This window comes from Oreochromis niloticus, linkage group LG11 (assembly GCF_001858045.2).
Source record: "Oreochromis niloticus isolate F11D_XX linkage group LG11, O_niloticus_UMD_NMBU, whole genome shotgun sequence".
In the NCBI taxonomy this organism is placed as follows: Eukaryota; Metazoa; Chordata; class Actinopteri; order Cichliformes; family Cichlidae; genus Oreochromis; species Oreochromis niloticus.
Window position 1 is genome coordinate 19,196,812 of NC_031976.2, and position 27,744 is coordinate 19,224,555.

The following is a 27,744-nucleotide window of genomic DNA, read 5'->3' on the forward strand; positions in this document are numbered from 1 at the left end:
TACATTTTGTGAATTGCTTTTGAGCCTGTATTTATGTCACCCCTTGCTGAAGCCCCCCTCATGCGTTGGGCTGTGTTCACTGATATCACGGAGGGCAAATCAATCCAATCTCTCAAAGCGCTCTGGGTAGTCTAAGCCCATAGACCATCTGGATACCGCTCTGTTCTCTTCTGTGTTCTGCTCCCCGAGTGCCGGCCGCTGCAGTGATCAACTATTTGGCAAGCAGCTTTGACACATCACCAATCACCAGGCTTGAATACATAGCAACAGTTACCAGCATCCATAACCCTTGGCGAGATATGTAAGAAAGTCATCTGTGTGCGTGTGTGTGTGTTTTTATTTTCTTCTTTTTTTTAGTGATTGAAAAAGTTTTTTCTTCTATATGCACTTTTAAAAAAGTGTTGTTTTGAAACAGCTAGATGATGAAATTTGGTTAAAGAATAAACGGATCTTAAAAAAATTGTAAAGGACAATAAGATGTACAAAATGTTTCGAGTCTTCTTCTACGGCTGACACAAAAGTGTCACAATAAGTTTTTCTTTCATGCCTGTGGGATGGTCAGGACACACAGTAACTACTTTCCGAATCAACAAATTGCTGCATTTCTAAAAAAACATTATGATATAATAAAAATATAATAATTTTGTACCGTTTTGAAATCATCCATGTGCACTCTTTGACAAAGGCTTGCATGAAAAATGTAACCACTGCAGAAAAACCACGCAGTATTAATTCTTAATTTGGACTTTGTTGCAACATGTTGCCATCAACAAGAATAAGACGGGGGGGAGAAAAAAGCATGAAAGCCCATTTATTTTCACTCACGCTTTATTGTAACTTATCAGATTCATTCATTTCTGTCTTACAAACTGATTTGTTAAATGCTTCATGGAGGAAAAAAACTGTTTTTAATGTCACACATGGAAGGTTGTGTAAAAGGTCTATCACTGAAGCCATGGAGTGTGGGGTAAGCATTGTACTACTGGTCAAGGTTAAATTCACATTTTATTTTGGTGTTTCTCATCATTCTAATATTATCATATACTGTCAGAATATTTACACTATAGAGACAAAGCAGGTCTTTACACGTGTCAGATATGGGAATTAGATGTTGTTCTTCCTGCTGTGAATGAGTGTGTGCCATCAGAATTACCTTACACCCGCACATACAGTCCACAACAAGGTTAAAATGTCTTTGCCATATTCACCGGCCACTGGAGCGTTATTTATGTTAGGTGAAAGTCACTCTCTAACTCAGATAACCTGTATGAAATGGAGATAAGGGGAGAGTATTATCACTGTCTCTGTCCCTGGCATGAAGGATACTTCAAAAGGCAGCTGGTCTGTCTGTGGTTCAGAAGGAAAGAGAGAAGATGACACAAGCTTAGCTTGTCTTTGAATAGCAGGTGCACCTTTCTCTTTATTCTGCTTGTGAATGAGGAATGATGGAAAAAGCAAAGGATCAAAGTCTGTTCTTTCACTGTCTGTTTTAACACAGCAGAGGCTAAATGGAGAAACAAATTCTCATTTGAAAACAGTCAATAGTTTGGCTGCTTGTGTGTATGCATGCGAACGAGCGTGTGTGTCTTGGTGTGTATCTGTGTCTGAAGGCATATGTGCAATAAGAGTTGGAGTTGATACTACTAAAAGCACTGACACATCCCAATTTCAAATAGCAGGCCTTTCTTCAAACCAAACATTCCTCCTTTCTCTCTCCCACAGGCCAGTGCTGCCAAGAAAGATTAATAAACATGGCACCCACTCTCAAAATCATAACGCCTTCTGTTGAAACTTCACTGGCCACGATCTGTCCATGATAGGCTGTGGATTCAAGGGTTGCAGAGCTACTGGAGAGAGTGGAGAGATTGGGGTTGCGTGGAAAGTGGGCGACTGGGGAAGGAGAAGGGTGGGAGGATGTGATAGCAGGATGGAGGGAAACAGGGAGGAGATGGAGAAAGGGGCGAAGTGAAGATGATGAGGGAGGGAAGGGTGGCGAGGGGTGAGGGGTGGGGAAGTGGAACTGGCTGTGGGTGGATGGCAGGAGAGGGGGGTGAGCTGGAAGTCGAGGAAGAGTGAGGGGGCATGGATAGGCCTGTGTGCTGTAAAATGATGTGATGGAGATTCGAGAGAGGGGAAGATGGTGCGAGTGGGGTGAGGTTTGGGACACCCAGAGCTATGGGCTGGCTAAAGTTCTCTTGCGGGGTGACGTGTGGAAGTGGGAGACTGACCTGGAGGGTGTGGTGTACTTGCTTATGCATCGTGTCTGTATGAATTAACTGGGCTTGAGGCTGCGGAGGTGTGTATTGCTCCTCTGAAGTCCCACAGTTCTCCGTCTGCAGGTTGTGTGTGTAGTTTGCCTGTGTGTTTTTGTCTGCGTTTTCTTGTATGTTTTCCAGGACTTTCTGCATGTGCTCTCTTGCCTGCTCTTGCAGGAGACGATATTTGTCCATCTCCTCAGCGGTAAAGCTGATCGGCGGAGCTGTCTCTCCACCTGTCTGTTCATCGTCAGTTCTAATCTGTGATGGGCAGACATTTGGCATGCTGCTGGGATTTGACCCAACTGGAGAACATTTCTGACTGTCAGTGGTTGCTCCAGGATCTGTGCCACAACTCTTAGCTTCCTCTTCCTCTTCTCTCTCCTTCTCCTGACTCTTCTCAAGCAGCCCCTTTTTCTTCTGAGCCTTTCGCTGAATTGCAGGTAGTTTTCCTATAAGGGGCAGAAGCAACCTAGATGGTTTTTGTAGCAGTGACTTACTGGGGGATAAAGCTGAAAGGGTTGTGTCTGGGCCCCTTGTGTTGACAGAGGCAGAGGGCCCTTGGCTAGACTGTGAATCCTTTAGCTGTGAAAGACTTCGGTCACAATTATGTGTGTTGACACTTGGAACTGTCGCCGCAAAAGTGGATCTGTTGGGAGATGAATGTGTGAACGGGCTCGAGGAGAGGGCAGATGAAATGGACGTGAGGCTGCTCTGCTTTTTTGCCTGCTGACTGGCCTCTGCAGCCCCCGAGGACGTCTTGCAGGAGCTAGCTGTCAACCCATCCATAGTGACTCCTGAGCAGGTGCTACTCCTGCTCCACTCCCAGCTCAGCTCAGACGTGTTGGTGCTGCTACAAGGGCTGCAAGAGCGTGGGCTGTGGCATCTGCTGTCCTGTGTGTTGATCACACTCTGGCAGCTGTACGTCTGTCTGCTTGTCCACCACTCAGGGCTCGAGAAGTGTGTTGAACTTGAGCGTCTGGTGCCTGCACATATCCTCGCACCGCCTGGGCTGTCTCTGCTGTCAGCTCCTGTCCTGGAGCCTGATGTGGACCTGTGTGTCCCCCTGTCTTCCCAGCTGTCACTGCTGCCCCATGTCCATCTATCCCAGTCTACATCTTCAGTGCTTAGATGTCTGCGCCTTTTGCCCCAGCTCTTAGGACTGGGGCTAAACCTAGCAGGCTTATCCCACTCCACTGCTCTGCTCCTCGAGCTCCACCCAGTCCTTGACCTCACCTCCTCACTACCTCCAGGACAGGCCCCTCTCATCCACTCCCACTCTTCTGTACCTGAAGTCAGGCCTCTGTCTCGGCCACCTGAATGCCCTTGTGCTTCCCGACCCCTCTCCTCCCAGAATTCACGATGCCTCAAACTCTTCCTCTTATTATGAATGAATTTCCTGTCCCCGTGGAGGAGTTTTCGCTTTTTCATCGAGCTGTTACAGCAGCTGTTGTCAGGGTAACAGCAGTCAATGAAACTCCTGGGGTTGCTATGGTGACCCCTTTCCCAAAACAGCTTTGAGTTACATCCTGGTGAGAAGGAGTGTAAGGAGAAGTGAGACCGCCAGGGAAAAGTCGCCGCGTCTCCGTCTCGTTTTCCCTCCTTCTCGGTGTCTCGGTCTGCTGTGTGTCTGCTGAGATGGGAGTAGACGCTGGAGTGTTCTGCCTGCTCTCTGTCTGGCTGTGACTGGCATTCAGTGCTGTGGCTCCTATGAGGCCTCCTCTTCCTGACAGAGACAGATACTGGCTCAGCCTCACATCTCCCCAGGAGACAGCTGCTCCCTGCTCCCCCCACCTTCCTCATCCTCGTCTCTCTTTGCCTCCTTTTCTTTCCCCATCTCCCTCCAGTTTCTCCTTTCCTCTCTCTTCCAGTGGAGACTGTAGAGATAACACTCCTCACTTTGCACCTTGCTGATTGGCGCTTGTCTGAAGTTTTTTCCTTCTCAGGCATCTTTCTCTTTCCCAGCTTGTGTTTCTTTGTGCTGGCTTTCCTCTTTTTGCGTGATACTTCAGAGACACCCACATACGGCTGTGGAGCACTGGCACACTTGCACATTGTCTCACTCCCACACTCACACCTGGATGGGCTGATGCACATCTCCTGTGTGCCAGGCTGGGTGACAGACTCTAATTTACAGCTCAGGGCTGTGATGGCTTTCTCCCTGATCCCTCTCGCACCCTCTAATCTGCCTCCCAGAGGATTCTGGAAGTTTGTGTCAGAGCTGTCACTATGAGTGGGGTCAAATGGATGGGGAGCTGCCCGCATGCAGTTCTCCATACTTAGCATGCATCGTTCTTTTTCTGGTCTTGTTTCTGATGATAAAAGGTTTTTGTTCTTTAGGAACAGGTGTGCTTCTGTCTCCACATCGATATGTTGCTCTGCTTTGAAAATTTCCGCAGCTTTTTTCTCCCTGTGTGCTCTCAACTCTTGTCTTATCTGTCTTTGTAAACACGATTGAGTGTCTGGTTTAAGAATAGCTGGTACGCGTAGTTTTGATTCATCTGAAAGGGAACACAACTGATTTTGTTGTGAGTCCTTCAGATCCTCTGCGACTTTTTCTGGCCGTTGAAGGTTCAAGCAGAGCGGGTTGCAGCTGTAGGAGATGTGTGGTTGAGACTTGGTGAACTTAAGCAAACTGACAGGCCATCTCAGACGGGTAGAGCCATCCTTCCCAAGCACACACACATCCTGACTCGCCTCCCGCTCGCTCTCCGGTTCTTGCTTTTCCTCTGACTTGCTTTCTGTGTGTTTGGTATCCATGTGTGCTACTGCTGATCCTATGCCCCATACGGTCACCTGAGATTGTGACACTGAGAACAGCGAATCATGACTCTGATTATCAGGTGCTGATGTAGAAATAGGAAAGTGTTCTTTTACTAAGTCTCTTTTTTCAATCTGTTCCTCCTCCCTTATGGCCTCTCTTGGGAACGGGTGCATGTCACTTGGTAAGACACTGTCAGGGCCGGACTTATCCTTTTCACTCACGCTGTGCTTCCTCTCATCTGCTACCCCAATTTCCCTGTCAATATCTTCAATTATTCCCCTTATCCTTTCTTTCATTTGTTCCCTCTTCTCTCTCTCCTCCTCCTCCAGGTCTGAAAAAACGGAGGCAGAAGGCTCCAGCCTAGGCCCCCTGCGTGAGAAACAGAAGGATACTCCAAGTCTGCCTCCCACTCTCCCCTGTGAAGAGAGAGGCAGCTGGGGATACAGGCTGTGGCAAGACTGGGGGCTCACTGCAGGAGTGTTTGTATCGGCTGTCTCAGTCACTAGTGGGGATTCTGCTAGAGCAGTGGCCGGTGGTACTTGGGAAACAGAATTGCAGAGATTTTCTGACGGGTAGCTGATAGTAGTTGTCCTGGGCTGTGTAGAAGTGGATCGCTGGGGCTGGCACAAGAGTTCAGGTTTGTCCTTAGGGCTGCGGTCTCTTTGTGTCACATCTTTATCACGCTTCTGACTCACAGCTCTGACTGTGCGTCTTAGGCCATAGGTCCTTCTTTGGACTCTGCAACGAGATGTGATAGGACAAGCATATGTGACTTTAGTTGATAATACTTGTCTAAGTTTTCCTGGCATCACTCTAGATTTACACAAAGCCACTCACTGTGGCATCGTTTTTGGGTGAGGTTATGCAACAATGCAAACTTTTCTACCACAGCTCAAAGCAGCTGTTAAAACACTTTTAAATTTAATGCAGTCATGAAAACATAAATTGTTTGAATAATATGGAAATTGATAGAGTTTTAGACGAATAGATGTCACAGTATATAAAAAGGAAAGGGACCTAAAATTTTAGTATGGACTTTATAATCTAAAAAGGAAAAGGATAAAGAAGGCGAGAAGAGAAGGAAAGGAAATGTGCGTTCTATTGGTAGTCGTAGTAATGCTGTTCACATATTGCTACCTGATTATAGGAAACACATTTAATTGCACAGGGAATAGTTGCAATCAAGTTGATTATTGCATGATGTATTGTCTTATTGTATCAGTTGTTTTGATTGCTTTAGGTGAGCAAGGCGGGAAGCAAGTTTCCTCTCACAATTCACTTTGCTCATCTTATTTACTCAATGTTATTCTGCTGCTAATTTTTCACTAAAACGTCATGTCCTCCACCTACAAATGAATCAGATGCTCCGAGTGTCAGCAAGTGTGTGTCTTCATGATATATTTACTTCACCTGTGGACCTGTGGCCTAGCTAAGCCAGCTGAGCGCTCTCACATCTGTGGACGCATCCATCAAACCTACGAATTGTTGACTGGATGTGACGCACTCTAACCCCCTCCCCCAGGACTCCTGCCCCTGGTCTCATTACACACATGCTGCCACATGCACGAATACACACTCCTCCCACTCACCGCTGAGTTTCCTGTTGCAGCTGTGCGAGCTGGTGCAGACGCCGAAGAGCCTTCTCCTGCTTGCGCTGGTCCTTCCATGATTTTGAGGCTACGTTACGAGCAAACTCTCTGTGCTTGAGCTCCTTCAGCCTCTGCAGGAAGTGGTAATAGAGAGATAAAGAGGGATAGAGAGGGGGACAGAATCCATACGTGGATGGAGAGGGGAGATGCAAGGGTGGGAGAAAGAGGAGAAGTAAGAAAGAGTTAGTTTTAGGAAGCTCTCTGCAGGCAGCTGTCTTTCAGATCATACACATCAGTCAGCAGTGTTTGCAGATGTTCTCCTCCAAACCTCATGTCCAATTAACTCCATTCAGTCTTCAAGAAAGGGCCCTTCCTTCAACACACAGCTTGAAACCAAACACCAAAACTAGTGAATAGTAGATTACATGTGCGGTTGAGATGAGTAGAATAGGCAGTTTCATGATGCTGCTGCTCTTTCTGAACCATTAGAGCGACATTTTTCATTTTGGTTAGCGCCCTTCAGTCCAACTGTGTGCCATAGATTCAGTTTATTAGTTATCACAGCTCAAATAGAGGTACTTTTGAATCTATGAAATAGGGAAGAAGACATTTTGTTTGATGATGTTAGAATGACACACTACCAAACATAAAGGCACAAGATTAAATGCTGTAAAGGCCTGACATTTTCTTCTAGACTGCTTTTTATGCTGTGTGTGTGTCTGTGTGCACTTTGTGAGCAAACTGGTTGGTCTTTACCTCCATTATATTACAGGATAATTATTAATTAGTTCAGCTTTACCCATGTGTGTATTTATATGAACTTATATGTCTATAGCCATAGGTGCACCAGTTCTCTTGGGGAAACAATGATTCACGCGCCTCTCTCCAGTTTCCATTTGCTGACACACTTTAATCCCTTCTTTATCCATGCTTGGCAGGTATATGTGCACGGATGCTGGTGTCTTTCTTTTTGTCTGTGCATGTCTGAAGGGTAAGGAGGGACTCGGGAGTTTGGGGATAGCTGCAGTATTGTGCACAACCATTCGTCCTATTTCCCCTTTTATTGAATCACATATTCCAGTGTATCTCAGCTGCTCCATAGCTTACACATCCAAGATTTGTTGTTTACAATATATACTCTTATCCTGTAGTGCAAGTTGCGACAGGATTACACCGCACTCATTTTTAGATTATGTTATACCATTATCTTATCCATCCACGCAATATGTGTCACACTCAAACACACGCATGCACACACGCATGCATGCATCAGATTAGCCTCTTATGCATCAGATTTATTTATACAGTCACTCTCTTTCACGCCCAGATCCTGTGCAGGAGCTGACAGTTTTCAGGTTAATCCCAGCTGAGTCTTACACAAGCTGGTGTCTTTTTACATTATCACTCAATGCTTAACATCCCTATGTCAGCTCACTGAAGACAGCATTAAGTATATGCCATAGAATCAACACTTGTGCGGTTCGTATTCCTTAAAGACACTATATAAGTTCTTGTGGAATGTCTGCAGATGTGAGCAATCATATGCTAGTGTATATCAAAAAGCCCTGAGTCGTTGTGATGCCAATGGTATTTTCTATGGGAAATATTAATCTTGTTCAAGCACGGAGGCATTCATAATGAACAACTGTGAATGGAGCCAGCAGGCCTAAGGATGAAAAATTTGTTGCACTGCATTGTGCTATAAAAAAAAGAGTTGTTGTACTGTAAATGTCAGTGGCAATGCCTGAGAGAGAGAGCAGTCTGTAATAGATGAAATATATGAGGATAAATACTTCCTGCTTCCTCGCGCATTTGCACTCTTCCAGGTTATTGTTCTCTCTTAAACCATGTCCTACTGCAGGCAAACCTGAAGCTATATTTAGACACAAATCAAATATTGCACACAGTACCATTTTGGCTCAATACACAGGACAGACATACTTCAACTTTAAAAGTGGCTACTTTTGTCTTCAAAGTTGAGTCATGTCCCCAACTGCAGGAAATGATGTTCCTGCTCTCCAACATGCAAGCCTTGCTATGTGCTGTGAAGCTCAATGCGTCTGTCAAAGCTTCGATCAATATTCCTTTAGATGTGTTAAGGAGTGCTCAGGCTGAGGCAACTATGGATGAGTCAGAGTTGATTCATATCCACTAGGGCCCTAGAATGAAGGATGATGTATTCTTAGGTAGCATTTGAGTGGCCATGCTAATGGGCTGATTGCCTTTTATTTAAAAGGGAGTGTAATTCTGTTGTAATGAGCAATTTCTGTAATCAGCAGTAAATGCTGATAAAGCCCTGTATTCAGACATGTTTATCCCTGAATCGATGACAGCGAAAGAAGACAGAGCAAACCCAATCAGCTTCCATTCTCCAAAGCCAATACTCCTGCAGGGAAACTGTCTTCAGCTAGAATTTCATCTGTTGTCTGCTCTGTGGGCAGAGTGTACATGCATTTCTGTACTTGTGTGTGTGCGTGTGTGTTCCTACAGCGCCAGTGGCTACTGTCAGCTCAGTGCCTCATGCAGCTCGTTTCATGTGCCTGCCGCTGGCTAAAACAAAGCATTAACATTGGCCTGCAGTTGCCTCAATTTATTTTCAAAGAACAATGACAGAGGAGGAACAGTCTTATTTAATGTTTATTTCATGATACATAGTGTGGGTGTTCAGAAGTGGGAAGCGGCTTGGCTTGTTTGAGAGATTGCCTACATTTGAAGATGAGTGTGTACACGGGTAAGTGCATGTCTGTATGTTTGCGCGTGCAAGTGTATGCCTTGGCATGACAACAGATAGCTGTAGGAGAATGAGCTATCAGAAGAACCTACAGCTTGTTAGTCCAGAGTGGAGGTTGTGTATGAAAATGGATGTGAACGCAGAATGCAGAAGAAAACCTGCTGCTGAGGCTTTTTCTAATGGTCCATTGGCCTTATCTTGTCCAAACTGGAATAATGGAATCATACTTAAGCTATGACTAATAGCTCTGTTTTATTTGGTACTGAATATTTTTCTTTTTGAAGGAAGTACAAGCTGAGGAATAAAGTGAATTTTAGAAGCATTTTTATGTACCAGATACATACAAATCAACAGCTCTGAGATTTGGCCTAGAGGTAAAAAACAACTCTTCTATCATAAATTTGTGGCTTACAAGCCTGGTGTACATCTGCAATACTGTGTTGTATTTGTTTAAAATAGTCATTTTATTTTTCATGCAGTAATAACTCAGAAGCTATGTTGAAATTTTCCTGGAAATTCCTGGAGACCTTTTAAAGCACTCATACTAAACACTGTATTGTCACCTTATTTCTAAAATTAGGAGATTTGCTTTGCTTTTAATGCTCTGCTAAATCATTCTTCCTATTTGGTTCACAGAGACGTTAGATTTCAAATTACCCAATTAGTGTGCTGTTACTTCTGTTATCAGGGATTTTCTGATATGCGCAACACAATGAAAGCCAGCCAAAGACACAGACCTAGAATCTCAGCTGCATACAAAAACTTTCCAATATTTGTTATCTTAACCTCACTGCAAATATTTCTCTAAACTATATCTGAAGAATTTATATTGAACAGCTTCTGATGTGTTAACTGAAAATAAAAAACACGCTATTTTTGCTTCAAACCTTCATCCAGCAAACCTCTCAGCTTTGAGGGGAAAACCAAGGCTGTGCGGCCCGGCCAGTCAGTCAGTGAAATTTGCCCCATTAGTGATGCTGGTGACTTTTTCCGTCTTTAGCCTGTGGTGATGGTGCTGTGTGGATTGCAATCGATTGAGTGTTTCTTGTAAACCGAGTGGAGTTTTTACTAGAAATGTGATCATTTACAAAAGGTGCTATAAGTGAGTATTCATCTAGTGGCATTGCTACAGAGCTACAGTATTTCAAAGAATGCACAGTCTGACATCTTTGAGATAAAAATCAATAGGTAGATAAATGACCCCCCGCCCTTTTTTTTGCATGAAAATCTAGAAGTTTTGAAACAAGAAAAAGTACAAGAAAATTTTGGACTTCGGCCCAGTTTTTGCATGCTGCTTGGATAAAGTTCTTAACATTTGTCAGATCACTGACAACTCTATCGGGTCATAACAATGTCCCTATTTGGCATCACACAATAAGAAAGGCTTTGTGAATAACTTTTCCTATAATTCCCATTAATATTACCTTATTTGATTCGTGCCCAGTTTGCAAAGTTCTAGCGCACATTGTCAGACAAAATGACCCATTTATTAATATCTGTAAACATAAAACCTGTTGTAGCAAAATACTTATTTACTGTGTATGTCTAGTATATACAGTACCACAGTTACTTTATTAACTCTACTATAGTATTTATACTAGAGACTCATTTTTTATTATTATCTTGTTTTTATTAAAGAGTCTTTGGATATTTGCTTTAGGTGCTACGACTTCAATTACCCTGTGCTGGATCAATGTGGGCTATTTAATTTTATATCAGCCTGTTCAACTGGAAACCTAAAATATAATTGGAGTGCTAGGTGTGTGCGTATAGGCTGTTTGTGTTTCCTTGTGTGCTTTCTTCAAGTTGAAGTGTGCCACCTCAGTATGTGTGCTTGTACGAAATGATGCGGTTGTCACACTCCTACTGTTACCTGGTGAGAAACTGTGCCCAATGGGCAGACTGACATGGACATGTAAAGCAGCTTTCCATCAAAACGCATAATACTAACACACCCAAACTCTACAAGAAAACACGGTTAAAAAGAAAAAAAAGAGAGAGAGAGAGAACTTGTGTGTTAGTTTTTGTGTCCCTACACAGTGTGTATGTGTGCATCTCGTGTACCTGTTTGTGTGCATGGTCGTAGGAGTTGATGTGGTTGTCAAACTCCTGGTGTCTGAGGTACTGCTTGTCACACAGCTCACAGTAGAAAAGAGCCTTCAGATCCTCCACCGAGCAACCCAAAGCCCTCTCTGTGCATTCCTGGAGAAAGAGATGGAAAGAATGAGTGAACATGTTGGACGGATTGGGAAAGAGAAATGAGAAAGACTCAAGCTAGAGGCATAAACAGACAGCGATATAAAGGGTTAGAGAGGTAGGGATAGAGAGCAAGAGGAGTCAGGGAGTGGGGGGGGGGGGATCAAGAGAATGGAAGATTGTTAGCCATTTAGAGGAAATCTGCATCCCAGAGAAATCAGCAATAATAGCCTCCGCATGTGCTCTGCATAAAACTGTTAAACGGCTTGCCATTAAAGTATGTTGCCTTTGCTGCCACTGCTGGAGGCTGGACAAAGCCACTGAAGCCCTGTGCTCATGGCAACTTGAGCCTGGGGACACGTTTAATACAGCTGCTATAATAGAAACTTGTGTATGTGCTAAAATGGCAAATAGTCTGAATCTCTCTGCGAGGAAACCGATGTTTGACAGACGACAAACCCCCCCCCAAAAAAACCCTAAGCGTCTGAAACGCACAACTTGGACTTTTCGTGCAGACAAATACACACAAAGACATGCAGGTAAATAGCACATGGATAGAGATACAGATACACAACCGCTATGCAAATGGCACATGGACCTTAGGGAGTAAATCGCTTGTCTGCATGCTCACATCAGCCAGAGGGCCTTTTTTATGGTCTGAATACATGCACAGTGTTGTGTACAATAGATGTGTATGCTTCCTTGTGTGTGACTGTGTGTGTGTGTGTGTGTTGAGGAGTGTGTGTGCATTCATGCCATGCTCTGCTTCAGAATGTAATTTCCCTGAGGCTAGGGGCTGCCAATAAACACTATTGAATTCTGTTCTACACTGACATGATGGGAATTTAATTTGAGGTTGTCACTTCTTTCTCTCTCTCTCTGCTTCTTTCCTTTCCTTCTGTCCATCTTCTATCTCTCGCTCCCTCTCTTTTGTAGCACTTATCTCATCCCCGCCTTTTTATGCTCCTCCTTCAAATCACTCTTCTTCTCTTTCACTTCACACTCCCTTTCATCGCCTCTATTTGCCTTTTTCTCCCTTTCTGGCATCCTCTTTTTTTTTTCTGTTTGAGTCCCGGGTCAGGCAGTGACAGAGTCTATTGGCCCCAATTTGTTTCAGTAATATGCCTGCGCACAGGAACAGAGGTGAGAGGAAAAGAAGGGGAGGATAAGAGTGCAGGCAAGAGGAGAAATAACCCCTGCCTGCATCACAAACACACATACAGACTCTCACAAGCACCTCAGCGTTATTATTGCCAGTAACAATCATCATTAAGCGTTATTTGCTACATTCAGGTACTCTACTCACATACATTAACCTGCAAAAGAACTTGCTCTTCCTCTGGCCATGCAGGAATTTATCCAGTATGTGTGAAGGGTAGGGGAGGCTGAAGGACAGGGTGGTAGGACTCTCCTATACTAAAATCAAGAGAAAGGTAACTAATATACATTGATCCTGTGACGTTCCAAGAGTGCATGGTATTGATCTGCCTCGCAGGCTTAAGTCACTGCAAGAAAACGATCCAATCACCCAGAGCCGTGCTCATTTGAGTGCTGCCGGTGTGATAAGATTGAGATAATGAATGCTGTGAATTTGTCAACTGTAGGGCTTATGCAAGATTACATAGGAAACGTGTAAGTGAATGTCAGTGGATGTGTGTACATGAGAGGTTTTCTATATTTCTGTGTGCTTGCCTTTCTCAAACCCTTTCTTCTCACCTCTCTGATTCTGTCAAGATAATTACTTTTAACAATGAGAAAAATATACATAGAAAGACGTGAGAAAAGGTGTGAACGCATCAAAGCAGAAAGGTGCACTTGCGTGTGCGTGCGTGGGCTAACTCAGAGGCCATTTGTTTATGTCAGAAGCATCTTGGCAAGAGGCTGCCCATTTTTCTGCTGAATGCTGAAATCAAGCGCGCTAGCTTTCATTTGGTTTAAATGTTCACATCTCATACAAGTTTCCACTATAGGCACTCCTATAGAAACACATCTACATAGTTAGTCCCCTCTTATACACACACTTATGCATGCACAGTCACACATAATGTGTCAACCTGATATACCGGTGCCAAATTAATCTAGACCTCAATTTACCTCACTGGCATGAATCTGTTTGCAGAATAAGCACAATTGATGTATCTGCAGACCTGAATGGACAGTGATTGTTTGCATGATTATGCGTGTGAGTGTTTGTGCAGAGCTGTGAGCATCCATGCTCTTTTTTTTTTCTTTTTCTTTGCGCTTATCCACAGTTTGTAGGAGTAGTGCCAATTTATCCCTTTTTATAGCTGAAATTGTGCCACAAATAGGAGTCGTTTTGGACCATGACCAGAGTTTCAGACACACAGTTTAATGTCTTTGAGCTGCTGTGGAAATGAACAGGTCACGCTTAAAGTGTTTTACAGACGTGGTCTGTCAGCATTTGAGAATATGTGCACTGCAAACTAATGATATACAATATATTCATGAAAAATGCCCCCAAACATGAATATCCTTTTGGGAACGTCTGGGAGTTCTATAGATTTAAACTGTGGTAGCACCTTTTCTGATTCACTGCCATCATTACAGTTCAGACTGCCCCTTTTTTTCTTCTTGATGACTCCTATGGTATGTAAAATCAAAAAATGCTCATTAGCAGTGAACATGCTTCACTGAGGCTTGTGGAGATGATTTTTAAATAACCGTAACTACATTTTTTTTTTTAAATTCTTCATCTCTGAGTTGACCTTCAAGACTGCTGAACAGCACCATAAATCAAAGAACCGTATGATAATATGCTTATCACTGTCATAATGTAACTCTTACATCTTGACATTGAATTGAACTCAGATGGAACCATGTCAAGGACAAAAAGGAAGCTGGATGAACCTATGAGGTTTTCAAGTAATTAATTAATAAGATTTCCAGCTAAAGACAGCTATAGGATACTTCACTCACTGAGCTGAATTACAGCAGCAAACCATGCAGGCCATAATGAGAAACTTCCTGCAGAATAATTAGGTCCCTTTAAAAATACAAAATGGAGTTGGTGGCATATCTCTGAAATATATTATAACTTAAATATGACTCTTTGAAAGCCACTTGAGCTAATTTCAATAGGATAGTCAAATATTTTGAGTCAACAAAACAAATTTAAGTGGTGCCTGTGTAAGAGTATGTATGCGTGGTTATGTATTCAGAAAAATCAAAGAAAACTCGGGCTGAAAACACTTTCCTTGAAGCTTTCATTTTATGCTCGGCGTGGTAAACAGTGGGAGAAATAGTCTGTAGTCGTTTACAATTTGCTGTCTGCATGACTGACGTGACAGTTTGTTATGATTTAATCAAATGCATTATAATAAAGAATTAAAATCTCATTCGCTGCCTACTGCCCTCGAGCTAAATTGTTTCTCTCTCCTCACTGGTCACTTTCTTGTAAGTTGTAATTAAATATTGAACAACATTCTTGTAGATTCAACTTAGTGATAGAATGAAGAATGGTTACAGGCTTTTGCGCTGATATTATATTAAAGTGATACTGTAACATTATTTTGAGAGCCATTCGCTTCCTTGATCTAATGTAAAACAAAAGTGGTTGTTTGGGTGAGACATATGCGGAGAGATCATGACCTCCTCCAAGGACATGATGAATTCACTGCCAGGGAAGTTTCCAAGTGGAGCACGGTTGAAGGAAAAACATTCATTTTTGATAAGGATCAAGGGATGAAGCCAGTCACACTGTCTTGTGAATAGGCGTGCCTATTCACAGCTGCTTGGGGCCCCGGGCCCAAAGGGGGACCACAGATTTTATCCCTCCCCAATCTGCAATGACGTTTCAGTGGGAAAACTCCCTAATGGTGGGCCTGCTTAGGGTGTGTGCTAAGAACACCAGCTGTTTCAGATTGTGAGCATGTGCTACTGAGCTCTAATAGGCTTTATTGTAAGTTGCTATTTGATGTTATCTGTACCCAGTTTGACATTTGGTCAAGATATTGACATTTGTTGAAGCTGGCACCTACTTTGTGCCCCACTAGTTAAAACTGTAGACTAAATTTGATAAGAAACACCTTTTTATTTTACTGAAGAAGTGGAATGGCCAAATAAAAAAGCAATATGTTTACACTTACCACATGACACCCTGAGATATACACACTGCCAACACAGAGATGTTGATATAAAAATTATGTAATTGTATTACTGCAAATTTCGGAAGCATTTTATGTACTTTGTTACTTTATTTTCTGCCTCTCCCTTTCTCTGTATATTTGTCAGTGTGTTTAAAAATGAATGGGAATAGATACAAATCCGGATGGAGAGCACTTGAGCAGTATCGGAAAACGAGTGCAAATTTTGCATCTCCACAAAATTATGAGGCACTTTGGCTCGGACCTACTCGAATGTAACTGATCAGATGTGATAATTGTTAACAGCACTGCAACACGAGCTTTAATCGCAATCCCGGTTCAGTGTGAAATTCAAAAATAGGGCGAAACAACACTCATGCATGCATAATAAATCCACGACGAGAGAGCGAGAGCGAGCCTTGTAGCACACAACTGATAGAAACAGATTCTCTCTGTTCAAATATATTAACTTCCACTGAAGAGAACTTCTACTGCAGGGGGTGGAGGAAAAATATGGTAAAAACTTGATGAGTATGACCAACTTTGAAGAAACTATTGTTATAGAATTTCCCGTCGCAGAGCTGCTACAGAAACAGAGCATACAAAATTAGAGGCCAATTAGCAGTTTTCTCTTCATAAACCCCATACACTCATGTGTCAGGTTGCTAATTCCACTTCGCTTATGCATGCTGTCTGTGATGATGCCTTAATCTTACTATTACAAAACTATGACAAACAGACATGTGACTTTACAGAACTTCTAATTGTTACCTCTGGTTTTTGAGAACAATTCAATAAACGATTCCAAAAGGTTTATCAAGCCCAATTAAATCTTTAATTATCTTCCGCTATAATTATCACCCTAACTTAGCAACGGTAATGAACAGAAAAAACGAATTGAAATTAAAAATAATTCAGCAAATTTGTTTGCCTTCTGCTTCGCTCTGCTCTCTCAAATCATTTACATTAATCTGCCACTCTTTTTTCTCTCTACCTGTGTCTAAAGTGCTCCTGTGACATGTTTCCGTCAGATGCGTTCACACTCGCACGAGTGCCTGGCAGCGCAGTGAGATTTCTTGCCATTTTTTCAGTAGCCGGTGACAGTTGTTGACCCGAGGCCTAAATTACTCATTACTGTAATGACCTGTAAAGCTCAGTGGCAGACATTTTTTGTGCACAAACATGCATGCCAAGCAGGATAGCTTAGTGTTAATGAGCTGATATTTGCAGCCCCGATGTGTCTCCCTTGACTGCCTTTAATATGCCTGCGTGCTCTGTGCTACCCACCCATTTTTCCATTTACTGTGTGTGTACCTATTCACATCTACGCCCTGGCTTTACAGTGTTTTTGTCTGTGTGCAACTGTCTGATGTTGTTTGTACGTGTGTTTGTATATCTTTGTTTACTCCAGATCGTTACTGCCAGTTAGAGGTATGGCCAAAACAAGTAGATCGAATAACCACTGCCAAAATCACAGATGTGTTGACCATACATATGGTCATTAGGGCTTTTTCACAGCCAAAAGGACAGATGTTTTAGTACCAGTGAGTTTCAAAATCTCTCAAACTACCAGCAACTTCTGTTAAAGAGAAACTAGAAAGGCTAAAATATTTCACAAAGTGAGACTCCAGCAAATAAAAGCACAATGTGTATTCCAGTGAACTTCTGTCAGGTGTGCCATAATTCATTGTTTTTGTGTGTGTGTGTGTGGAAACTGTAACTATCTAAAGCACAATCCTCTACACTATGACATCATCAGTGAGTACCGTGAAGTATAACAAAATGTTACAGCTCCTTCTGACCTTTTAAGCTGAGCTGCATGCACAAACCAAACCGAATAAGTAAATAATAGTGAGAGATTTTATTTGATTATTTCTCCTGCCCTCTCTGTTGCCATTTCTGAAATAAAGAATAGATTCAATTCTTAATTTCTTTGCATCCATTGTAGCTGACATGGACATCGATGTTTACTCTTAAATCTGATTCTTATTTTTAATTGTTGCTATTTCAGTCCAGTAAATATTTACACATATATAGCATATATACAACACATTTGTATGGTCTCTCTATGGACTTTAAATGAGGAGAAATAAGGAAAAGATAAAATTCCAGTTTTAATTACACATTGGATGTAATATACAGAACAACAATGAACCTCTGTTTTGTCTAGACACACAAAAAATGAGGAAACTGGACAAGTGAAGGACAAAAGAAAAAGTGAGAAGCCTAAAAATTTATCTAATGCAGATAAACAGTATCTGAAAATCATGTCCTTCAGAAACAAAAAAATCCAGCAAAGACTGGACACAGGACCGGAGAGATGCATCTTGCCCATATGACACCGTCAGAAATGATCTCAGTGGAGGGGTGGCTGTCAAGAACCCATTCTTAAGGAAGGGAAACGAGGAGAAAAGGCTGAGGTATGACAAATTACACAAGAAATTTATATAGTGCAAAATGACAACAACAGTTGCCTCAAGGCGCTTTATATTGTAAGGTAAGTAAGTAGGGTAAGTATTATACAGCACCCTACAATAATACAAAGAAAACAGAGAAAACCCCAACAATGATATGTTATTATTTATGAGATGAATATAACAAATAGTTAAATACAGAAAGGTGTATAAACACATAGTGAATGACAAAGGTGACTGAAGAAGAAGCACTCAGTGCATCACTGGACTCCTCCAGCAGCCTAGACCTGTTGCAATGTAACTAAGGGATAATTCAGGGTTACCTGATCCAGCCCTAACTATATACTTTATCAAAAAGGAAAGTTTTAAGCCTAATCTTAAAAGTAGAGGCGGTGTCTGTCTCCTGAATCCAAACTGGAAGCTGGCTCCACAGAAGACGCGCCTAAAAACTGAAGCCTCTGCCTCCCATTCTACTTTTAAATACTCTAGGAACCACAAGTAAGCCCGTGGTCTGAGAGCAAAGAGCTCTAATGGGGTGATAGGGTAGTATAAGGTCAGTAAGATTTTCCAAGACTTGTATGGGAGGAACAGGATTGTAAATTCTGGATTTAACAGGGAGCCAATGAAGAGAAGCCAATATAGGAGAAATATGCTCTCTGTTTCTCGTACCTTTCAGTACTCTTGCTGCATTTTGGATCAATGGGAGGCTTTTTAGGACGTCCTGATAATAATGAATTACAGTAGTCCAGCCTAGAAGTAATAAATCATGAACTAGTTTTTCAGCGTCACTCTGAGACAGGATATTTCTAATTTTGAATATATTACGCAAATGGAAGAAAGCAGTCCTACATAATTGTTCAGTATTGAAGGAATACTGAAGCTGAATATAGAAGCACATGTCCTGGTCAAAACCAACTCCAAGATTCCTCACAGTGTTACTGGAAACCAAGGTAATGCCATTCAGAGTAAGCATCTGACTAGAAACCACATTTCTAAGATTTTCAGGGCCGAGTACAATAACCTCAGTTTTATCTGAATTTAGAAGCAGAAAATTAGAGGTCATCCAGGTCTTTATGTCTTTAAGAGATTCCTGCAGTTTAACTAAATGGTGTGTGTTATCTGGCTTCATGGATAGATAGAGCTGGGTGTCATCCACATAGCAGTGAAAATGTATGCTACTGATGGTACTGCCTAAGGGAAGCATGTATAATGCAAACAGAATTGGTCCTAGCACCGAACCCTGTGGAACACCATAATTGACCTTAGTGTGTGAAGAGGACTCTCCATTTACATGAATAAATTGAAGTCTATTAGTTATATATGATTTAAACCACTGCAGTGCAGTACCTGTAATACCTACAGCATGTTCTAATCACTCTAATAGGATATTATGGTCAACAGTATCGAACGCTGCACTGAGGTCTAGCAGGACAAGCACAGAGACGAGTCCACTGTCAGAGGCCATAAGAAAATCATTTTCACTAAAGCTGTTTCTGTGCTGTGATGAGCTCTGAAACCTGACTGAAACTCTTCAAATAAGCCATTCCTCTGCAGATGGTCTGTTAGCTGTTTGACAACTACTCTTTCAAGGATTTTTGATATGAAAGGAAGGTTGGAGATTGGCCTGTAATTACCTATGACAGCTGGGTAAAGTGATGGCTTCTTAAATAATGGTTTAACTACTGCCAGCTTGAAGGCCTGTGGTACATAGCCGATTATTAGGGATAGGTTGATCATATTTACGATTGAAACATTAATTAATGGCAGGACTTCTTTGAGCAGTCTTGTAGAAATGGGGTCTAAAAGACATGTTGATGGTTTGGAGGAAGTAATTACTGAAGTTAACTCTAAGTCTAAACAAATATCAAAGGTCCTGAAAGTAGCTGTACATAATGTTACATCTGTGAGATGATTATGAGCAAGTTTTTCTCTAATGGTTAGAATTTTATTTGTGAAGAAATTATTTCTCTAGCTTACGAGTTATCTGCTTTAAGGTGAGTGTTTGAGCGTTACACCAGGAAATCAGGTGCTTCTCTTTTTCAGAGGAGTTACAGTATCTAAAGTGGTATGCAGTGAAGAAGTAAAAATATTAACACGATAATCAACCTCTGTGGGAGTAGCATTTAGATAGCTGCTCTGAATTGTGTTGGCACAAGGCATTGAAGAAGATAACAGTGGATGAATTATATCCTTAAACTCAATTACAGCGCTTTCAAAAAGACATCTGCTGTGATGAAATCTTTTCCGTATCTCTGTGTAATCCATTATTGTAAATGTAAATATTATTAGGAAATGATCAGACAAAAGACGGTTTTCAGGAAATACTATTAAATGTTCAGTTTCTATGTCATATGTCAGAACTGGACTGAATAATCAACATGAAAGGAGGAGTCCATGTGAGAGGTACAACACTGAGTGTCTACAGACATCTGTAAAACAGATGTCATCATGGTACACAAAAAAATACAGTCAGCTTTTGATCTATCATGCAATGTCATCTGGAAAGAGTCTGGAGATTGTTGACAGCATCATGTTAAACACACTGCCATTGCAGTAAATGCACACCTGGATAGAAAAACACACAGCGGAACACTTTCAGTCATGATTGGCATCGGACCTCGAAATTATTGAAGCAGTGTGGGATCATACTGACAAAGAACAGAACAAAAGACAGCAAACATCCAAAGAAGAGCTTTAAAAGTCCTTCAAGAAGCCTGAAGAACTATTCCTGAGAGCTACTTAAAGAAATGACGAAAAAAGCTTGTCTAAGAGAGTTCAGGCTGTGTTGAAGAATAAAAGTGGCCATAGCAAATTTTGACTTTCAAGCTAGTTGGAACTTTATAAACTAGAAGTAAGTATTCTAGTTTTGCAGTCTATGTTTAAAATGCACACCAGAAAGCCTGAAATTTGTTACTATGTAAATACTTTCAGTCTGTCTGTATGTTTCGCGTTCACACATTTCTAAACAATGTTACAGCTGTACAGCTGTAAAAAACTGGTCTGAACATATCTGTAAGAATATATATTCTGTTGATAGATTTTAAGGCAATACCACCCAAACATAAAAGAAGTGAAAAAAAATAATCAAAGAACTTTATTCAAAAGCCTCAAAATAGCTGCACTGCTTTTGTGTCGGGCTACAGTAGGGAGTCTGTAGCATCGACAAATTGCAGTGCTCTCCTGTTGAAGCCATAAATCTATGATTAGTCACAAGGCCCAACCAAACGATCACTCAGCAAGCAATCAAAATTTAATTCCCTGTCCATCACAATGCAAGGCCAAAAGGCTCCCACTGCTGATGTGTCCACCCCTCCCTGCCCTCATCCCCTCTGTCTCTCTCTATTTCTCCTCCCTATTCGACAGGGCTACCTTGTTTTCACGGAGTTATTCAAGCGCTCTACCATTGATCAATCCTATTCTGTGCCCACATTTAAAATCTGTCCACCTCTCAACATCGCCACCCTCCTCTCTCAATCTCTCTGTGTTCATGCCATCCTGAATACAATGTGAACTTAGCCTCTGGCTTGCGCGGCATGAGTTAAACTGATTCACCCGGGCAGAGCATAGCTTACAGACACAAAAAGCAGAGGACATCTTAAGACATTTTCGCCACTTCAACAAACATAACCCATAGGTGCTTTCTAGGATTTTTGTGAATTCAATTTGTGCTCTGTGGGAGCAAGACACAAACACAAAAGCCTGAACGCCTGCATGTAAATTCCTGGAATACCCAGGTGTTCTACAAACTGTGGTCTCCACTGTGGCTTTGAATGTATTTTTTATGATCCTACCTCTCACTTACTCGCTGTGCTCTTCAAGGACTTGCATTTGTTTCTGTGAAAAAGACAAAGATTCCCTTCCTGTTCTTTCACTGCACATCAAGGCGAAAATCATATACCAATTACAGGGAGACAAAGGATGGTGAGAACAATGGTGGGTGAGCTGAACTTTACCCGTCGTCTCTGCTGTTTCTAAACGCGTATATTGTCAATGCTTTGTGTGCCGTCTCTGTTTTTGGCAACTCTTGTTTTCCTCTTTGATTCTCTCCAAAGCTGCTCTGAGGGGTGAAAATGATATCAGAAGAGCTTTAGAAGGATAGACTGGTGAGATGTGATGATCTCTTATTCTTTCACTATTTTCCCTCTGATTGCTCCACCTACCATTTCTGTCAGTTTTTCTATTTGTATTTTGTCTTCCTCCAAATTTTTTCCTCCTTATTGGTTTTCCTTTATGCACTAAAAACACTTGTCAGTCATACGTCTTTCAAACCTTGGGCTTATTAGGCTTTTCTCCTCACTTGCTAAATGTCACTTTCAATATAAATTTTTTTCTCCTCCCAGATAGCAGAAAGAAAAAAAAGTAGGAATATATGGACCATACACTCTTGACATTTAAATTACAGACACAACTGAAGACTCTGCATGGATAAATGGATATACAGCACTGTAAAGTTATTAGACCTGCAAACATAAAACAGACACACACACCCACGCGTTCTTTATACTCGTGTGCTGTCAATCACACTCCAGACAAGGCAGCTGACTGACTGCTTCAAAGGGGATTGAGGAGGATCTGTTAAAGGGATCAAACAAGGGCTGTAATCTGTCAGAGTGCGATGATACAGATTAGAGCGAAAGACAAGTTAAGGAGATGAAGGTAATCAGTTTGGGAAGTGACAGATTTAAAGAAGAGGATTAATATGATCGAAGATTACGCACTACTCTTAATGCTCGACTAAGTCTCGCCAAGTCAGAAACTTGCAAAGATGAGTGGCGAGTACGCGCGAGGAAAGAGTCGCTGAGGAATGATTGCTCTCTTTCAGACATTACGCTTCCAGATTCTTTTGAAGTTTTCATGTAGGTGAGCATTTCGCTGTATGTGTGTTGGCTCATTTGTGCTATCAGAGGATAACACGAGTGTGTCCAATAAGTGAGTGATCTTTTCTGTGGCACATTACAGTGCGAGTGCATGGATGGCTAGAGATACTACAGATCAGAGGCTGAAATTGGAGACTGTCTGGGGACTTACACGCCAGCTGAGTGAATTGCTCTGTCATGCACAACAGTCCAACTTTTTGAAAGCTGGTTTTGCTGTGCTATATGATTTTGTAGCAGTTAAGACCTGGAGCTGGCCAGGATTGAAATCCCGCCAGGACTCTCTCTGCTTTCAACATCCTGCTCGCCACATTCATTTCTTTCTCTGGGTGTCCCGTGCTATCATTCCTAACTTGTATCCAGCCCTCGGTACGGCTGCATTAGTATGTATGGCCGTGTAGCTCAGGGTTTAGAGGTTTATGTCCCCTAATAGACAGAGATTTGTCCTGTCACACCCACAAAGAGCTTACAGCGAGAGACAGAGGCAGAATGGCTCCTTCCACTCTGTGTGTTGAGGGTAAAGAAGGAACATTTATGTTCCTGTCTTATCTCCAGAGAGAAGGTTTCCATTTCTGTACAAATCATAAAGCCCTAATTTGTGCTTTTCTCTTCTTTTCTCCTGCACTTTCCATCTTCTTCTTTTCCCCCTCTTGTTCTCGCTCTCTACCCCTTTCTCTCCCTCTTTTACTCACTATGATTGGATTAAGACCAAAGAAACAGAGTGTGGAGATGAGGAGGGGATGAGAGCTTATTAAGCATGTGAGAGGTGAGATGACATTAAGCTGTACAGAAAGAGATTGAGGAAGAGGTGTGTGACCATATGCACAACAAGTATGTGTGTGTGTGTGTGTGTGTGTGTGTGTGTGCATGTACTGCACATTTCTGTATTTATCCCCATAGAAGGTAGGGTGAGAAGAGGGAGGAAGTGAGGCGTTTAGCTGTGGAGCACTTTAATCAAGGGGCGAGCAATCCTGCATGACCCACTCTGTCATCCATTATTGATGCCTGCCTCAGCCAGGCTGATGAATCATTAAGCCACTCATCAGGCCTGGGAATTCTGCCTTCTCCTCGGCCGATGACACTCATTTACATAAATCACACGCTGCTATTTTTCACACTCTTGCGCATAAACACAAACACACACCCACATACAGCCAAATACACAAAGTTCATACATGTTGGCTTGGTCTCTGATGGGCACGGCTCATACAATTTTTAATGCTTCCTGCAAAAAACCTCCCCCCAAAAAACTCATTCGTGTCATACCTTGAAGAGCCAAGTTCATTTGAGCTGTGAATACAGATTCACAAAGGTTATACTGTACATGACAACAGCACTCAACAGCTGCAACCCTAGAGTACCCAGTGATTAAAGACAATATGCTCAAAATCCCATGGACTGCACAGAACATGTGTTGCCTTTCCTGAAAGACAAACATGTTTCACACTCAATCTAAATAATCGTATAACAATGCATAGGTAAGTGGAGAGGAGAGAGTGAAAGACAAGGGAGACAAAAACAAGCAGAGAGAAACAGATCTTACAGAGTTTGAGTTTGCCTCTGGGTTATATGGCAGAGGAATCTTAGGGAAATTGATGAGCACCCATGCCATGCAGGCACACACGCACTCACACACGCAATCCACCAACATATTTCTTCTCATCGTTGTAGGGTTTCCCTTCATCTCCTCTCCTCCCCTCTCCATTCACCTCCCCTCCTGCTGTTTCCATGTCTTCCCATTCACTGTTGAAACTAATCCAGTACTACAGGGTAAGAATATACCTCACAGCAAGGGTAAGAAAGCCCCCCCCCACCCCAGGGCCGGCTTGTTCAAAAGTGCTGAAACACAAACATGCCAAACATACATGCACAATCAGACAGAGGAAACAGGCACACTGCCCATGAAGCCGTTAGCCAAGGCCTAGTGCCGCGTAGCTGGAGGCTGCTCGTAGACCACTGTGATCCTGCCATCCTGGCAGCACGCAGCCAGGGCATTTCTGCACAACGCTAAGCTGAGCGCCTGGCATCTCCAATCTGCTAAACACAGGAATGCTGCTGCTCATGATAATTGCGGCGGGTTGTTTTCTCCATCACTGCTGATATGAAGACTGGTTGAAGCAAACGGCATGAATTATTAGTGTCTGCATCATGGCTCACGCTGCTGGTGGAGGTAACTCTGATATAATTCGATGCACTGTTACTGATGCATGACCGACTGCACTATCAGAATGTCCTAGTAGGTCCTATCTGCTGTAATACATAAACATGAGAGCACACCAGAATGAACACACACGGGCTTTCATATGATGTTATGATAATACTACATGCATTTTTGCATGATTTTATCAGGTTCACAGAGATTTTAAAGGAAAGATAATAGCTCAATAATACGCTTTTCAACGTTCTGAATCCTTGAACCCAACAATGACTTTTTTCAGTAAGTAGAAAGGTTTCTAACCACGTTGTACTAGATCTATTGTACACGTGCCATCATAGCAACTTGATAGCAGAGCACTACATCCCTATTTTCTAGACAATAGAGAAACCTTTAATTTTCATATGTTTTACAGTAATCTAAGTCGCTCCGTTAATTTAATATGTGGCATGACTTTGAGTCATCTATGTGACTATACTGGCGTACCAGCAGTGCACCATAACAGCCTATTCTGTTCAAGGCACAGCGAAGCACAACATGAAAGCCTTGATCTTATGTCAACGAATCCAGGGAAGTAAAACTTGTTCATATGCATTAAAATTCCTCTGCCACTTTGATCTCTAAATGCAAAGTGCCTGCTCGATTTCTTTCAGTCGTAGTTATTTTTATAAATCATCCTTATGCACATGAAAAGTGGAAAAAAAAAATATGATGTGAAGATCAAGCTGTGAAAGAAATCCAAGTTGCTTTATTCAGAAGAAGCCCCTTGGTCCCTGTTAAGCTGGGAGAATTTCCAGGGCTTCTGCTCAACTAGGAGGTGCTGGTTCACAGCCTCTCTTTCAGTGAGTCATCCCTTCTTCAGAGGAGAGATAATTAATTTGTCTGAGCTGCTCTTAACCCTGGCCTCTGTGTCAGCAGCCAAAAACGCACGCAGGTAATCAAGAGCGCAGGTGCAAATTTCTGTAAGGCAATGCACATGCAAATATGCAGGCTGTATTTAGCGAGTTGCAGCTTACATCACCTATATGAAAGAATGAATCCAGGTAGAGTGGCAGAATAAAAGCCAGAGGAGTAAAACGGAGGTTATTGAAGAACAGAGAAACCGACCATCAAATAAAGCACACCCTCTCTGCACTTTCGTTCCTTGAAGGATTTTTCAGCAATATTGCTACTGCAATATTACTCCCATCACCCACACGCTCCCATGCAGGCATACTGTACACAGATATGCACACAAACACACACACACCGCATACCTATCGCTCCCCCTCTCTCTCCCCCCCCCTCTCTCTCTCTCTCTCTCACACACACATACACACACAATTCAAACGCCTAAACAGATGAACCTTTGACCTGCTAAAAAATGAATGGGCTTCAGAGATGAGATGAGAAGCAATAGGAGATGGATATAAGAGGTGTGTCAGGGAGAAGGGGCTGAGAGCAAAGGTAGTGGCTAGAGAAATGGTTAGAGGGGAAGACAAAAGCTAGCTGCAAATTATAGTTTAAAAGAAAAAAGGGGTGGGTGGGCGGGGAGCAAAGTTTATACTGCAGAGAAAATCATGTCAAGGGAATTAAAGAGGATAAGACCGAACCCAGAATGAGACGTGACATCCTAATGACTGTGAAGCAAAAATGCTTTCATCTCCTCTTCTCTCACCTGTGTTATTTTATTTTTTGCTATTTCACATATATATTTTTTTCCAGCACATGCTCAACGATACACTTTTGATTACTATGATTTGGGTATTTGTGTGTATGATTTTGTTATGAGCGTGTCTTTCAGTTTCCGCCTGAGCTGGTGTTCCAGATGGTTCATCAAACATCCCGTAATTATCAAACACTCACTAATTGTACGTGAGTGTGTGTTTATGTGCTGGTGTGTCTCCAGGTGATTATCTGAAGCTGTGATCACTAATGACCACACAGACAAACATCTGTCCCCAGGTAATATACAGAATGAGAGCTTGGCCATCTGCTGTGCCTGTGAGCAGGCACGTATGAGTCTACAGAATTCGTGTCTTTCCCGCAACATGCGTATAATGCCAAGATCTGCGCTTTAAAGACGCCTGCTCATCCCGATAAAATCAGCACGAGAGGCCCTCGCTATTCTTTTACCATAACTATTACCAAACGCTCAGCCGCTCTTTGCCCTCTAGACATGCTCGCACACTCCCACACAAAGCCCTTGCAGGTTAAATCAGCCCTGCAGGCATCTTTGCAGTTATGCCCTCGAAGCCATAGACATCGGACCCAAACTGGAGTTAATAAATTCTTCCAATTTCTAAAGAAGTCAGGTAGAACTTTTAGTCCAAATGGAAGGTTGTAAATGTGTAAAAATACAAGCTCTCAGGGGTGAATCATCAAACATTTTGTGATTGAAAAATATTTTTTTTTGTGTAAGTTCAAATGGTCGTTGAATTCATTCAAGTCAAGGCTGTGTGTGCGTGTGTGTACATCTGTGTGCGCGCCGGCGTTGTCAGTAGGTAGCAAGTCAAAGATGCACAAATAAAGACTTGTCAGTAAAATAAATAAAGATCATCTCCATCTCCAATGAACAAGCGCCACAAAGCTAGCGCGCACACAGGAGTGGAAGCACAAAGGCACCTATAGATAAGTAAAGGCTGAGGATGCTCAAACATCTTGCATCTCCTTCATTTCTCCAT

The 27,744-nt window shown here is 42.3% G+C and overlaps 1 protein-coding gene across 2 annotated transcripts in view; it reads right to left on the reverse strand.

Moving 5' to 3' along the window:
- Positions 1-810: 810 nt before the first annotated feature.
- znf804b (zinc finger protein 804B) overlaps positions 811-27,744 on the reverse strand; it is a 33,735-nt gene continuing 6,801 nt past the window's right edge. For both annotated transcript variants that reach the window (XM_025911403.1, XM_005472391.4), the window contains exons 3-5: positions 11,404-11,541; positions 6,609-6,739; positions 811-5,757 (exon numbers count right to left, since the gene is read on the reverse strand). In XM_025911403.1, coding sequence (XP_025767188.1) covers positions 1,845-5,757; positions 6,609-6,739; positions 11,404-11,541 — 4,182 coding nt within the window. In that variant the 3' untranslated portion in view covers positions 811-1,844. The remainder of the gene's footprint in view (positions 5,758-6,608; positions 6,740-11,403; positions 11,542-27,744) is intronic.